This window comes from Pinus tabuliformis, chromosome 3_1, assembly GCF_031772625.1.
Source record: "Pinus tabuliformis cultivar Carrire ecotype Pingquan chromosome 3_1, CPIR1, whole genome shotgun sequence".
Taxonomy (NCBI): domain Eukaryota; kingdom Viridiplantae; phylum Streptophyta; class Pinopsida; order Pinales; family Pinaceae; genus Pinus; species Pinus tabuliformis.
The window spans coordinates 195,077-211,848 of NC_142301.1; the positions used below are offsets into that span (position 1 = coordinate 195,077).

General features: G+C 34.2%; 1 protein-coding gene across 1 annotated transcript; it reads left to right on the top strand.

The window, feature by feature from the left end:
* The first annotated feature begins 4,341 nt into the window (after positions 1–4,341).
* LOC149185465 (regulator of nonsense transcripts UPF3-like) lies at positions 4,342–4,907 on the top strand. The gene is made up of 2 exons (XM_089412402.1): positions 4,342–4,576; positions 4,744–4,907. The coding sequence occupies exons 1-2, from the start codon at positions 4,342–4,344 to the stop codon at positions 4,905–4,907; spliced, it is 399 nt and encodes a 132-aa protein (XP_089268528.1).
* Positions 4,908–16,772: the final 11,865 nt, after the last annotated feature.

A 16,772-nucleotide genomic window follows, 5' to 3' on the forward strand; every position in this document is an offset into this window, starting at 1 on the left:
GCATCTCAATGATCTAGACAGAAGAATGAAGAGGATTGATTGACACCTCGGTATTCCTCTAGTAGCGGGTGAAATGGTGGTATTCCTTTAGTAGCGGGTGACACCCAAGCATCAAGATGGATCAAATCTCTTGAGACAAAAATATATTAAGATGCAAACATATAATGAGCCAAAAATATTTTCATTTCTATAATTATAGAAATTAAGGTGTTGGCAATAAAATTACTAATATGGTAGGTCAAAATAGCAATAAAATGAATATTTAATCAATGATACATAAATTTCTAAAGAAAGAGGTGAGAAGTCACAAAAAAAAAACAAAGAACTTGTAATATCAAAAGAAGAGTATTAAAGAGGAAATAGTATGTAGAACAAGCAAAACAAATTCTCAAAGTCAATTTAAGATCCCAAACTCTCCTGATACATCAATTTTTTCTCCACCTTTAAATCTTAGGACTAGAGGTAGTTATTTCAAATTATAATGTTGAGATGAACTTTGTTGGACCATCTATATTAGGTCTCTAAAGGAAAGAACTCAATACATAACAAAATTTTAGTTTGTTTTGTATTAGCAACTCAAGTTGTTGGGAGAAGGATTGTTCTTCCATCTACGTGGGTTCAATTCTGAGATACATGTTTAGCCCATTGTGATGATGCTAGAAGGATAGGTGCGCCCACTAGGTTCAACTCCAAGTGACATGATTGGCCCATTTTGATAAGGCTAGAAGGGTAAACACTCCCACTTCGAAAGACATGTCTCGATTCTTGCTAAGTCACAAGTCATTGCTACGTTTGACTTGTGGACATTCTTACAAACAATAATACATGACTACACAACTAGAGTAAATGCCTTCCACAAAATTGTACCATATAATATCCTCACCAAAACCACTAAGAACCATATGCCTTAAATAAACCCCTAACAACTACCTAAAATATTAGAAGAAGATCAGTTTCTTGTTTCTTCATCGCCAAAACTCCACCTATAAATAATAATAATAAAACACTAAATCTCACCATCATATCCAAGATCTTGACACATCAAAAAGATTCCTAATAATGCTTGAATAAGCGGATGGTTGATTAAATGTTCATTGTAGGTTTTAATGATAAAATGTGCCCTCAATTACATGCTTGCATGATAAGAGAGAATTTTAGTTGGTGGCTATGACATACCTCTTTCCATTAATTACATAGATAGGTGTGTTTATTTTGGAACAAGACATCCAAATTTTTAATTTAATTATCAATGATTATTGAGTAGATGGTATATGGTTGGTATGGATTTAATATTTATGGAATATTTTAGAATATTTTTGGTGGTATATACAGATAAAAGGTTGAGATTTATCTCCAAAATAGTTATTCCTTTTTTTCATTTTTAATTAAATTGATTAATTAAAAAACCATCATATGAGTAGGCGTCATTTAAATGATTAAAGTTTTTTTGGGTATGTGTTATTGATATGCCATGGTATTGTGACAAAGCCTATTTAAAATTAATAATCTCATGAGCGAGGGTGGATCTCCATGGTTTAGAATTTTGTTACATGTTTATTTTTTAATGTATAAATGTTTAATTTGTGTATTAATTCTTTTTATAATTAATATAGTAATAATTTATATAAAGTTATAATTTAGTTAATTTTTTAAGTTTTGGCAACTTGAAATGTATCATAAGTGTTTGGATGTTTATCATGGAAATATGCCAATAGGCATGTCTATTTCAGAATAGGCCTTCCAAAATTTTAATTCAATTATTTGTAATCATTAGGTGGTTGGTAGAGATTTCATCTCGAGGGAATATGTTAGAACATTCATATTTGTATTCATAGATTGAGGATTAATATTTACTTCCAAATTAGTTATATTTTTCCAAAATTTTTATCTCAAATATATTAATAAAATAAAACGTCATATCGATGTGTCATATTTGGCATGTGGTATTGATAAGCCATTATATTGTATCAAAAGTTATTTACATTTTAAGAATATCTATGTTAAAGTGAGATGAATCTCCATGATTAAGAATTTTATTTAAATCATATATTAATTGTTTTTATAATTAATAATTATAATAATGTAATTTAGATAGTTTTTGTGTTTTTTTGAAAGATGTATTCTGAAGTAAGTGTTTTGATGTGTATTATAGATTGATACCTATTAACATTTACTAGCCATTTAATTTATATGGTTTTACTAGTTTATATGAATGTATCATAAATAAGTGTTTGTATGCTTATCTTGGATTGATACCTATCAACATTTCCCAACCATTTTATTTATGTAACTACACTTATATATATATGTGTGTGTGTTTGTTTTATTTGCATTTTATTTTCTTTGCAATATTCATTGTGTGGCATGTCATTTTAGGTAGTTTCTCTATGATATTAGTTCATAGTTAGGTAGGACTTTAGCAATAAATTTCCCTATTGACCACTATTAGTTTTGCACTCAGCATGGAAAGTTATAATGCTTCACGTTATAAATGATTAAAACACTATTTGTTTTAATTTAAGAAAAAAAATAAAAAATAAAAATTATCATTTCATTTTCTTAACATTTGTCCTATATTACCTATGAAATTTTCTCTCAGTTTTCATCAAGATCACCAATTTTCATAGAATTTTGTAATCTAATTATACAAATTGATAAAAGTTAATAAATATATAAGCATATATTATTAACGTGATAATTACACTCTTTACAGAGCTTTGAACCAAATCGTACCGGAGGTCGTTATTTTGTTAATGTAACTGAAAGCCTATTTCTGTCAGGTCAATCATGATGCTAAGGGCTTTATACAAATCAAATCACGTGGAATGATGGAATTATTTCCATTAAGAATCGGTTTAGGTTCAAATAAAATGTGAAAAGATATTACTGTGCCTTTTGCAATCGACCAAACAGAGATGGTTTCGAGATATTTTTATGTCCAGACCTTAAAATTTACAGCGCACATGTAGATGAAGGTATTTGGACTTTACTACTAAGCATTTTGTGTGTTCCTGGGAGGCCTGCATAGTCAAGGTTCCGCGGATGTCTCTTTGACTTTCCTTGTTGTCTTATTATCTGCTACATGAATAGTTAGGATCTACAGTAGCTTCGTATAACCACAAAAATGGCCACAACAATCCTGATCACATGTCTAACTCGCTAACTCTGGTTGCCTACTCATCTACAAAGAGGAATTTATGTCGAACAATCATTCTTCTCTGCAGGAAAAAGTTAAAACTTACAGAAGCTCACGCACAATGATTTCTTTGATGGCTTCTCCTCATAGGGCTTTTCTATGTGCATCTTCTTTAGGTCTTCCACCTCCGCACGCTCCTTTAATGCCTTGACTTCGTGATTATCGAATTTCATTGCAAAGAGTTAGTGCACAATAAAGTTATATTTTCATTCTTAGCTTCTCTGCTTTACTATCTCGATTTACATGTTGAATCCAAAAGATTTTTACCAGAGGAAGGCAATTTGTCTCCTCTCGCAATGAAAATATTCAACGCGTTTCGGCAAATTTCTTATGCCACTGCATTTTACGAGATTCCATGACAGAGAGATTTTTATATATGAAGAAGATCACACAGGAAGAAAAGATAGAGGCCCATGCTTTATATTGTACATATGAAGATGAAATGTTGAAATTCTACCATCAATGATATCAAAACATCAATTCGTACTCCAATAAAGTGGTTTTGAAGGTTAAGCAGGACTGGAATATTTTTATTCTTATTAGTCCTTGCCATCTTGCAATGGCCAGGGACTATACCAATCTAAAATTGTGAGATAGCATTAGTTCTAGCTGGTCATTTTCATGCATAACCTAACTTTATCCAAACTCTGTAAGGATCACTGTGGAGTTTTATAAGGTTATCTGTTTAATCATCTTATTTAGCCTCTTCCCGAGGCGGGGAGGCTATAAGTACCTAAAATCATATCATATATTAGTATGTTCCTGTCGCATTTTTGAGAATTTTTGAGAGAGGTAAACTAATTCTAGTATTAGTTTAAAGCATTAAATGTTATGGATATCCACCAGTACATGTAACTATATTACCCACCACTGCACCGCCACTGCATCTACGCCTGCCACCACGCCTGCCACCGCTTCGTTTACACCTAAACATGTGTCATATATGTGTCGTACATTCGAAAGTTGACAACACTGCGTCAAACACATGATAGCAGGAAGGCAGAAGCCAAGCATAATAGGAAGGAAAAAACCAGGCAGGCATAACAGGAAGGCAGAAACCTAGTTAGCATAATAGGAAGGCAGAAACCAGGCAGACGGTTAGCATAACAGGAAAGCAGAAACCAGGCAGACGGTTAGCACATAACATGTCATCTATCAAAGGCGTTTCCTTGGCACAACATCATAGTGCATCAGTGAATCAGCAGGGAATGACATCTCCTGTTAGAGGATCTCCATTAACATCCTTCAAACTGCATCAACGCCGTGATCCTAGTGGGAGAACTGTGAAAGGCATTTTAGTAAATAAGGACTTTCAGCAACCTCAGTCACTTGCAAACTTGCAATCTGAGCAGCAAAATCAAGTGTCATATGCACAAAAAGGTATGCAACATTCTAGGTGTCTTGCTATTTGATTAATCTGAAATACTAGTCTAATTTTCTCAGCAGTTCCCTAATGACTAATCAATGAGATTTCTCTGATATAAATACTAAACAATTTTTAGATGAGAAGCTCGCTACAATTGATTTGCATGTTGTTGCAAATATAGCTGAAAAACATGATAGACGGATGAGGAATAAGGACAGGCCTGATCGCCCCATTTGGACTCCTCGTCGATGCTCTGATGGAGCTTCCGGTGCAGATGAATCTCAGCCATATATTTCTTCTAACTGCACACAGTTATCATCCAATGTGGTAGTGCCCATAAACTGAATTTGTGATTTTTTTTTACCAAATATGTGATTTAGACAACTCTGCTTTGCTTTTTTCCTTGATTTTGAAATCTTTAGCATTTAATTTCCCTTCGCTTAAAACATCACTAGACTTCTTGACCTGCGGCAATGATCCTCCATTTTCCGCTAAATTTAGCCGTCTTTTTGCTCTAACAGCCTCATCGTTGGGCTTGAGATCCTTACCTTGTTTGAAAACCTTCACAGGAGTGGAAATCTCGTCGGCGGAATGCAATCTTTTCCTCGGCCTGTCTTTCTCTTGTTTCACGGTGAGAACTCTGCGGAGCACTGACTCCAAATCGCGGAAAATGGCGTCCCTCGACCGAAATTGCTTGATCGAGAACCGATTTGCCTCAAATCAGGAAGCGAGATACTTCTTTCATGAGCCTGAAATGTTTTCAAACTTTTGCAAGAACTGAGCTCCATATGCTGGAGATTTGTCGGATCCCACAAGCAATCTGGAATCATATTCGAATTTTGGCAGCATAATCAAGTGTCATATGCACAAAAAGGTATGCAACATTCTAGGTTTCTTGTTATTTGATTAATGTGAAATACTAGTGTAATTTTCTCAGCAGTTCCCTTTGAAAATGCCTAGAGTTTTAGATGATAAGGTTTAAAACTTAATTACTAATCAATGAGATTTCTCTAATATAAATACTAAACAATTTTTAGATGAGAAGCTGGCTACAATTGATTTGCATGTTGTTGCAAATATAGCTCAAAAACATGATAGACGGATGAGGAATAAGGACAGGCCTGATCACCCCATTTGGACTCCTCGTCGACGCTCTGATGGAGCTTTCGGTGTAGATGAATATCAGCCATATATTTCTTTTGACTGCACACAGTTGTCATCCGACGTGGTAGTGCCCATAAACTGAATATGTTATTTTTTTACCAAATATGTGATTTAGACAACTCTGCTATGTGATTTAGACAACTCTGCTTTGCTTTTTTCTGATTTCCCTGAAATCTTTAGCATTTAATTGCCCTTCGCTTAAAACATCACTAGACTTCTTGACCTGTGGCAAAGATCCTCCATTTTCTACTAAATTTAGCCGTCTTTTTGCTCTAACAACCTCATCGTTGGGCTTGAGATCCTTACCTTGTTTGAAAACCTTCACAGGAGTGGAAATCTCGTCGGCGGAATGCAATCTTTTCCTCAGCCTATCTTTCTCTTGTTTCATGGCGAGAACCGAAGAGCACTAACTCCAAATCACGGAAAATGGCGTCCCTGGACCGAAATTGCTCGAACGAGAGCCGATTTGCCTCAAAATTGAGCCTTCTCTTGATTCTGGGGTTGCTGAGTCCGTTCTTGGCAGGATTTCGATGCAGAACAACTGTTTTCATCTCCATTTCGGGGCTTCCTCTGTTGTTACTGCAATAATCTGAACTGTAACCTTCCTCTAAGCAAGAACTAGTTAGCTTACAGCCAAGCTAACCTTTTTTCCACTGCCTACTACCAAGATGATTTGAGCTCTTTATCGATAAATTTAAAAGCTCTCAGATGTGACTCCTTCCATATGGAAAACATTTGTGATTCATCCTTGCAAGAACCAGAATCATATTTTTATTTGCTTTCACTCTCTTTGTCAGGATCCTCCAACAAGTCCCCCTCGGGAAAGCTAGATTCCTCTGGAATAAGCTCGTGCCATTGATCTATTAGTGTTGAAGGTAATGAGACTCGTTGCCACAGAGAATGAGTCCCTCACCTCCCTGCTGCCTCAGAGCATTGATCTGCTGTCTCAGGTTTCGCTATGACGCCTGCGTTAGCCAACATATGTTTTACACAGGCCAACACATGTAATGTATGCGGCAAGTCTAGAGTGTATGATAATGGCACACACAAGCACATGGCTTGCATGCAATGCACGTGGTAAGGGAGAGAGAAAGTGGCTGGTCCTCATAAGTTGTCCAATACTAACGGACTTTTATAATGACTTTAATAAGTTTGGTTCCGTTTATGACTATCCAACATTCGAAGTAATGTTGTATCTCTCCCTCGAAGTTTTGTTATGATATTATATTGTATAACACATTAGATATCTTTTTACTCATTGCTATATTGCCATATTAAGCTACAGAGAATCTCTTTGGCGTTCTATATATTATGAAGAAAATAATTGTTTTATAAATTTTTATTTTGATATTAAACATGAATCTTAAACTTCTAATAAATAATAATAATTAGTGTCTTAGTTTAATGTCTCACTTGACATTGTTGAATTTGCAAATGAAAATTAATTAACTAGAAAAGCAATGTCTTGATTTCTATGGTTTTATCCTTAATCAAAATTCACTACAGACTTACAAGTTAAGATCAACAGTCGTCTCATTTCGTTTCATCGACTTGGAATTCACTAAATATGTGTTGATTTTAGGTAGAGGCAGATCAAATACACATTGTGAAGTGCACTGCGTTAAGAAATGGACTTTTCCTCTCTTTGCCAGGCGAGTGCAGTTTAAGTTACCAACTCTCCTCTGTGTAAAAAGAGAAGAAAGAAGACATGGACAAGTATAAATTTATACATAAACTCGGGGAGGGAACATATGGGAATGTCGTCAAGGCGAATGAGAGGGAAACTGGTCAGATTGTGGCTATCAAGAAAAGTCATGCAGATATTATGGAGGAAGGATTTCCTACCAGTTCTTTCAGAGAAATCACAATTCTCAATATGCTCTCTCGTTGTAAACACATCATCAAGTACGAATATATTTCTAATTTTCACAGGGCGGTTCATATCATTGATTTTCGGTTCTATCAGTCTACAACAGATGATGAGCTAAAATGCTAAAAGAAATCTTTGCTCCGCTCTTTTATTTTTTTATATATGCCGTATTTTGCTGGATGTGGAGATCGAACGGATTGAAGGTCGAAATATTTCTCTCTACTTGGTGTTTGAATATCAAAACTTGTAGTGCAATGTCAAAACTTATATATCAAAGGCTTCTTGCCTCAGTCTTCTGTCACCCTGACTCCAAGGAAATAAGAAATCTAACGCTGGCTGGAAAGAATCACTCGTTATCTAGGACCAGGAACCAGGTCTCTTCTACTGGCCTAATGAGCAGGCCTAATTTGTGATTGAGTTAGTGTTTGCTAGGGGTACTGGGTCTTTAGCGGTAACGTCAGTCGCTAACTCAACCCTTCCTCAACCTGTTTGAGTTCCTCCAGCTTAGGGCAGCGACTAGCTGCCCCATAACACCTCTTGTTTTTCTTTAGCAATACTTATTTTCGTTGTTTATGGGGAATGGTGCAAAAACGAATTTGTAATGTTCATGTTTAAAATTTATGGTAACTTTAATATTTTATATAATAGTAATTATTTATTCATTGATGTGAGTTGTAATATTATAATTTAATTATAATGTACTTTTTGTGGTTTAGGTTTAAAATTTATTGTATTTTTAATATTTTATATGATTATTTATTTTTATTTTTTGCGTGTAAGTTTGGTAGATCTTTTTTATTCATTTTCAACAAAAATAAGTAGGTTCTACATCCATATCTTTTTGGTTAAGTGGCCTCACCCTGCCTATTGGGAGACCAGGTTTGCTCGCCACCTTACTGCATTATAAGCCATCCAAAAACAAAAGAGTATATATCATAGCTATATAGGCATGATTTTCCTTAATTCTCCTAGTCACAAGATAACTAATACAAAACATAAAAGTTTGTAAATCATTCATTTATACATAGAAAAATGTAAAATGCTAAACTATGCAAGTCATGCTACTACTCATCGGACGAATCCACGAGTGTTGGGTCTTTTGAACAGGTTGTTGAATCTGGAATTGAATGAGATGAATTTCCTTGTGAATTTCTTAGAATTCTGTTCAGTCTTGGAAGGTCTAGAAGAGGAAGCCTCCAAGGCTCTAGCCACAATATTCTTCATCAACCAATAAACATAATCAATTTATTTATATTGAGAGGAATAGCTTCTTGAATGTCCATAGTTTGGCACAAGATCCTGCCATTCCTCCATATCTAGATCCGTTCTTTCCGCCTGTTGATTTAAGTCAACTTTCCACTCAAAAATTAGTTGGCAAATTTGAGGTTGAGTATTGGCATGGTAGGCTTAAGAAGCTTCCTGAGTTAAAATGAGGTGGACCTATGACCCCATCCCCTAGCTAGATGTGGCTGGGGTCGACTTCCTCCTCGCCTCTGACCACTACCCTGATTCCTCCTGCAGCCTCCCCTTACCGAGTTACCTCTACTAGAGAAAAAACACATCATTCTAAAGCTTCCCCAACCACAATGGTAATGGAATAACATGAAATCAAAAGTCAAGACTGTTAGCTCGGGGAGACAACCTAGCTTAGGGTCCTGGTGCAAACATTGGGAGTTTGAATCTGTAGAATTGTAACAACATAATACAACATGACTATGAGCATGAAGACTATAAACCATATATTTCCCCATGATAATGAATTGGGTTTGTCGAAATAGACCTTTCAAAGCATCCCATGGCTCCCCTAGTGTTCTTGGAGCAAGACCAAGTGTCCATTCGGGAGTTTCCTTTCTGAGGATTCCCCTTTTCATATGAGGCAATAGGTACATCAAAAAAACTAAATAATAGGCAAAATCCCCCATGCAAGAAGTGTAGACCGAATTCCATTGTTCAAACCAAAAATGCATGCACATCCTAGAAAGCAAAATTCCATAATAGACATAGATACTTGTATTATATTCAGACAACCCATCACAATAAGCTATCCTTGCCTCCCTAATTTCATGATAGGTTTCCTTTTTGACTCAAGACATCGTCTCAAAGACACACCTCCAGCCAGGTATTAGAGAGTAGAGAATCTCAGGGATAAGGGCATGAATGAAACACACAGAGTTAACATACTGCAGTTGTCGTCCACTAGGAAGAGGGTGAAGTCATATGCACCTCAAACTCCACTCCCATTTAATGTCTATCATGCACTTTGCCACCTTGCACTTGAACACGAGTGTGTGAAGGCCAGCAATCGACTGCCCACTGTCCTTTCCCATTACTCGTCTAGCCATGGCACAAATCCCATCAGTGACCGGTTATCGTCTCTCACCCCAACCAGGGAGATTATTTATTCATTTAAATATATAGATGTGATTTGTAATATTATATTTTAATGTTTTAATTATAACGTTCACAGTAAAATTTGGTTATTACATTGAGCAAGATATGATAGAGGTCCACACTTTGTCTGGCTAGATATGAAGATAAAATGCTAAATTTTGTGGTATCAAGATATTATTATGTACTAGATTTGAATATTTTTTCCTATTTTTGTATTTTGCAATATTTAACTCTCTTTGTGCCTTTTATGTTTAAAAATTTATATATTATTTATTTATTTGAATTTTAACATTTTAAGTAAAAAATCAAAATCAAAAATTTATTATTACTATAATTTATCTAACTAAGAAATTTGTGATTAGGGAATTGGTAATCTACCACCGAGTCATTGCAAATGCAACTAGGTCATCACCAATTAAACTGCCGGAAAAAATATTATTTATTATTAAAATAAATAAATTAGAATTTAACTAACATATTTTTTTATATAATATGCATACACAATGTGAAATATCACAGTTAAATAAATTATAATGTCGCTACTCATAACTAATTTGACAATTATATATATATATTTTATGGGATTTGACAATTTTTGTCTCAGTCATATATATAGTTAATAGGAAAGACTAGGCGGCATCTAGCAACACTTATTATTCAATGCTTTTAGAAATGATAGCATTCCATCTTTCAAAGTAACATTTCTTTTTTTTTCCTAAATTTTATTTATTGATTTAATTTTCTTTTTTAAATCAATGTTAAAATGTTATAAAAATTAGCCATCTTCCTAAATTTTCATTATTTTTAATTAATTTTTTTATTTTAAATCAATTCCTTAATTTATAGTATCTCAGTTTTATTAGATATTCCCCTAAACAATATTATTATTACTTTTTAATATTATTTATATTTTTATAATATTATTAATCCCCTTTTATTTATTTAATGTCTTTTAATTTAATTTTACTAGTTAATATTTGGGACTAAAATAGGATTAAACCATTAATTTGAATATTATATATATAATATTCATTAATAGGGTTATAATGGGTTATACAAATTAGTTATTTTATTATAACTTCTTGTTTTATAATATTATTTTATCAAAATAAAAAAAAAAAATTAAAAAAAAATAAATTGTTTAATTTATTTCCCTTAACTTTTTTTTGGGTTAAAACCTTTACTAATCTCTACCCTTAGTCAAACTAGTTGTTACTCACTAACCGCTAATTAACAGCTCTCTACATCTATTTGTTACATTTCCTGGATTTGGTTCCTCATCTTATCCTAAAGATGAACCACACTGGCTGGCTAGAGCTAGCTAGAGTCCATGAGAATATCTCTTCTGTGACTTTTTCCAAAAAATACTGTTAAAAATAATATTATAATAATATTATTAATCTCTCATATATTATCTTTATAAATTTTAGGAAATAAATTTTTTTGGAAAAATTGTATAGAGACACTACATTGTTCAATATTTAATGAACAATTGACCCATCTTCAAGGATAGTAAATTTGAAAATTTGATCTTCATAAACTATAAATTTGAAAATTCATAATTAAGGAGTACCCACCCTTATTTCTAATTTATTATTAATTTAATTTTCATAGACTGTAAATTTGAAAATAAAAGACCCACCCTTATTTCTAATTTATTAATTTATTATTAATTTGATCCTCATAAACTCTAAATTTGAAAATTCATGATTAAGAATTACCCACCTATTTCTAATTTATCGTTTTCAAACTTTTCGTCTTTAATAAAGTATAAAAATTTTCATTCCAAGATTATTTATGATTATTCTCTTCTTTAATCCTTCTAAAAATAAATTTTTAATTACTTAAAAAAAATATTAGTTTCCATTTAACGAATTTAGGCTTTTGTGATCCATATCAATTTTGAGAAGAATCTTTGGCGAAAAATCACACAGAGATATTTTAGTCAACGCGTTTTGAACCAACCAGTGTGGTTCATGACAAGTTGAATGAGCAGAACTTGCTATGCAATATAAATAGATCAAGGAGAATATCCCATGAAGTGTGGTTCATAGTCAAGACAAGTTGAATGAGCAAAACTTGCTATGCAATATAAATAGATCAGGGAGAATATCCCATGACCAAATTTCGAGATCAGGTAACGGCTAAAAAGATAACAGCTAGATTTGACCAGGAAACGGCTAGCTAGACTATGAAGGGCATAATTGACTAAATAAGCAAAATCAATTATTAATTTCCTTATAAACATAAATGAATAATTTTATAATTATAAATATATGTTAGAATAAGCAAGTTAATATATTATAATCATAAAATAATTCACGTAATAGAAATAAGTTAATTGCATTTTAAATCAAATATAAGTTTTTTTTTTTAAGTAAAGACTAATCTATTAATAATAAAAGGAAAAATATTTACAGAGAGGTTTTAGCCTCTGAGGGGGCCATAGCCAGCTCTCTGTCAAAAAGACTGTTGCAGCTATCACCTGACCTACTGGTTACAGATATGAGAAACATAGACCCAAAAACCATTAGAGCCAGAGAGCATCGATACTTTGTTGTGAGCCGCTCTATTACAAAATGCAGTACTCTGCGGCTAATACAGAAAGCTAGAAAGCCAAAATCGTGACTTGGAAGATGATAAAAGACCATACATATGATATCATAAGCATACCCAGCTGAGAGGAGCATCCAAAAACTAACAATCCTGAGAAGACTTGCTGAGGCGTAGGGAATTAATCCTGAGAAGGCAAGTCTGTGTCTTTTTCGTTTCCCTTGCTGGGAGAGCTGACCCAATGAACCATCACATTTTCTTTTGCTTCCATCATATTGCACCCTGGAGGAGTCACAAGGTGCAGAACACTGCCAGAGAATTGCGCCGGCGCACAGGCAATGATTTCCTCATTAGAGGATTCTTGCTGATGGCGGGAATCTTCTTGCTGCACTTCATCCTGCAACGTTGTGGGGTTGTTGAGGACAACACCCGCTTTGTTGCCTTGAGAGTCACTGGAGTTAGTAGAGAGAGACCTTTCCTTAGAAGTTTCCACAGAATCTGAGAGCTCATCTTCTTCCTCTGAGAAGATGACAGTGATGAGAGCAGAGATAGTTGGCTTGTTGAGCCTGCTTTTAAATTTGAAGCGGGCTGAGTGAAGGGAACTGTTAAGGGACGGACCAGAGAGATATGAAGGCGGTGAGGCTGGTGGGAAAGAGGTTAACGGAGATATACGCCGTGGACCAGAGCCACCATGACCCCGAGAGAATCCACGAGCTGCTGAAAGACTGCCCCGGCGTGAAATGCCACGAGGCCGAACCATTGTGGAGACGAAAGACCAGTTAAAGGTGCTAAAGGAATGAGGGAGAGAAAGAGATGACCCGCTGCTATCTGACGGAAACTGGAGTAAACATACCCCTGAAATGGAGACCACAATGGAAAACCCAACACAGAGAATGTAACCAACCATGAGATATAGCCCCGCCCTGAATGACTGAATCGAACACCCTTCCCAGACTCCCTCGACAAAGACCGAAATGAGACCACTTACAGAGATGGACCAGAGGAAAATCGACTGACTATACCAGATATTTGCTAAAGAAAGCAGAGCTAAGTACCTGAAGCTGGCTGGGTGCATGCAGTTGTAAAACCATGGAGGCTTCCAATTGCGTTGCCCTGCTCCTAAGTCCTGAATACATAACCAGCAGAGAATGTCCCTGCCAAAATACACCCGAGCTATACTGCAATTGTCTGAAGCAGCCAGAGCATATGAACTGCAAATAAATCTCACCATCCTAAAATTCCTTCCCTGCTTGCCTTGAACCCAATGCATCATAAATGCGAGGTGATGTCCTGCTACGAACCGCCTTACTTACCCGCTGTGATGCCAGTAAATATCTTGCCACAAATCGCCCAACGAACCCGCGGACTTGCCAGGTGCCGTCATCATTTGCTTGAGCATTAACTGCTCATTAAGGCACCCGCATCCAGATTAAATCAAATATAAGTTAAAGGGACATTTAATTCTTAATTTAAATTAAGTAAATACCTGAAAGAATTAATTAGTTATCTAATAATTTAAAAATATTAGTTAGTTGTAAAAGTTCAAATAGAATATAGTTAATTCTACCATAAGCTTAAAGGACATATTTTTATGAATATATATTAAAATAAAAGGATTAGTTTTAAATTCAAAGTCAAAGAGAAATTACAATATTAATTAATAGTTTATTAAGGGGTAAAAAATAGTTGAAAAAAAAAGAAGAGTTTATTAAGGAGTAAAAAATAGTTGAAAAAAAAAGAGTTTTGAGAAAAAAAATTCCCATCTCCTTGATGTCTTCGTTGAGAATGGTTATAGTAGATACATGGGTCAGAAGGCTCTCCTAAAAGCTACCAAGAATTCTCTTGTTAAAAGGGAACCGAAGGAGCGGATTCCTGGTGTCCATCTTTCGTTTGTTCAAGGGACCACTGATAAGATTGCAAGGATTCTCAAGATTCATAGTGTCCCTGTAATCTTTAGGCCCCTTAACACCATTCGTATGTCCCTCAGATCAGCGAAGGATCCTATCGACCCTAAAGATATGAAAGGGGTATATATGATCCCTTGTTCCTGTGGGACCCCCTATATTGGTGAGATGGGTCGTTCCATCAATCAAAGGATCAGTGAGCACGCAGCTAGCCTCAAGCATAGGAGATCAAAGTCTTCCGCTTTAGCTGAGCATGTGGAAAAAACCAATCATCATGTTTGTATTGAGGAGGCTTGTGTCATTGCCAGAGTTTCGCAGTTCCATCATCGGAAATTCAGAGAAGCTCTTGAGATTGAAAAGAGACCGAGCAATCTCAATAGGGAGGATGGCTGGAAAATTAGTAAGTGTTGGGTCCCAGCTCTTTCTTCCTAGTCGCTTTCTTCTTGGTCTTTTATATAATTTTTTAGAATATTTTCCATTATTTTTTCTAGTTATTTATTTATTTTTATTTTTATTTATTTATTTATTTATTTAATTAATTATTATTATTATTTTATTTTTTTTAAATATTATTTTATTCTAATTTGTTTTTTTTTTTTTTAAATTAAATATCTTCCATTTTAATTATTATTATTATTATTAATTTTTTTTTTTAATTTTTAATTTTATATAATTAATTTTAATTTTATTTTATTTTATTTTATATTATTTATTTATTTATTTTGTTTTATTTTATTTTATTATTATTATTATTATTTTAATTAATTTATATATATATATATATTATTTTTATTGGTTTATTTATTTATTTATTTCAACTAACTTAACCTCTCAAATAAAATATTATATACATATTTTTAATTAGTTAGGTATTCTTTTATATATTTTTAGTTATACGATCTATTCTATTATTTATAATTTCCATAAAATAGTTTACATTTTTAACTATTTATTAACTCATGAACCAATTTAATTAAAGTTAATTTATACTTATAAATCATATAAAGCTGAGGTCCTTCTGGTTTGTTTGACCCGGTCCCTAGTCAAATTTAACCGTTACCCTTGTTAGCCATTGGAGGCTTTGCTCCTACTATTTAACAAGCAAAGATGGATCTGATTTTTCAACTTGTCCTGACGATGAACCACACTCCTTGATTCTAAAGGTGTCGACAAATGATTTATCTTGTGATTTACGCCGAAAAATTTCTCTCAAACTTGATATGGATCACAGAAGCCTCAATTCAACAAATAAATAAATAAATAATAAATTAATAAGAAAGAAAAAAGAAAAGGAAAAAGAAAAAAAGAGTTTAAATAAATATAAGCGAATTCAACAATAAATAAATAAATAAATAAAAAATAAAATAAATAAAATAAATAAATAAACGAATTAAATAAATAAATAAAATAAAAATTTTAATTTCAATTTTAATTTGATAGTCAGTGTTAGAAAATTCAAGAATAATATATATATATATATATATATATATATATATATATATATATATTAAATAAATAAATAAATAAAATACCTAAGGGAGAAAACGACTAGCAGAAGAGGGCTAGGACCCAGCAACTACTGATCTTCCAGCCATCTTCTCTATTGAGATTGTTCGGCCTTTTTTCAATCTCAAGGCTTTCCTAAATTTCCGGTGATGGAATTGCGACACTCTAGCAATCACACTAGCTTCTTCAATGCAGACATGGTGATTGGTTTTCTCCACATGTTCTGCTCAAGCAGAAGACATAGTTCTCATATGCTTGAGGTCAGCTACGTGCTCACTAATCCTTTGGTTAATGGAGCGACCCGTCTCACCGATATAGGGGGTCCCACAAGAACAAGGAATAATATAAACACCTTTCATGTCCTTGGGGTCGATAGGATCCTTCACAGATCTGAGGGACTTACGAATGGTGTTAAGAGGTCTAAAGATTGCGGGGACATTATGCTTCCTAAGAATCCTCGCAATCCTATCCGTGGTCCCTTGAACATAAGGAAGATGGACACCAAGAATCCGTTCCTTAGGTTCTCTTCTGGATAACGAATATCTAGAAGCTTCGAGGAAAGCCTTATGTCCCAAATGTCTGCTATAACCGTTCTCAACAAAGACATTAAGGAGATGGGACTTCTCCTCTTCGAAGCTCCTTTCATCAGAGATCCTTAAGGCACGAGTCGCCAGGGTGTTGAGAACCCCCAACTTCTGGGCAGGGAAATGGTGGGAACTAGCATGAAGATAGTGCTTCGTATGAGTTTTCTTGCGAAACACTCGGTGGGAGAGGGAACCATCCTCATTCTTAGAGATAATAATATCAAGGAACGGGAGGCAA

Bases quoted from the DNA above. Each gene is read 5' to 3' on its own strand.
- LOC149185465 (XM_089412402.1), top strand. From the start codon at position 4,342: ATGTCATCTATCAAAGGCGTTTCCTTGGCACAACATCATAGTGCATCA. The intron at 4,577-4,743 runs GTATGCAACATT...TTGCAAATATAG, and splicing joins AGTGTCATATGCACAAAAAG to CTGAAAAACATGATAGACGG.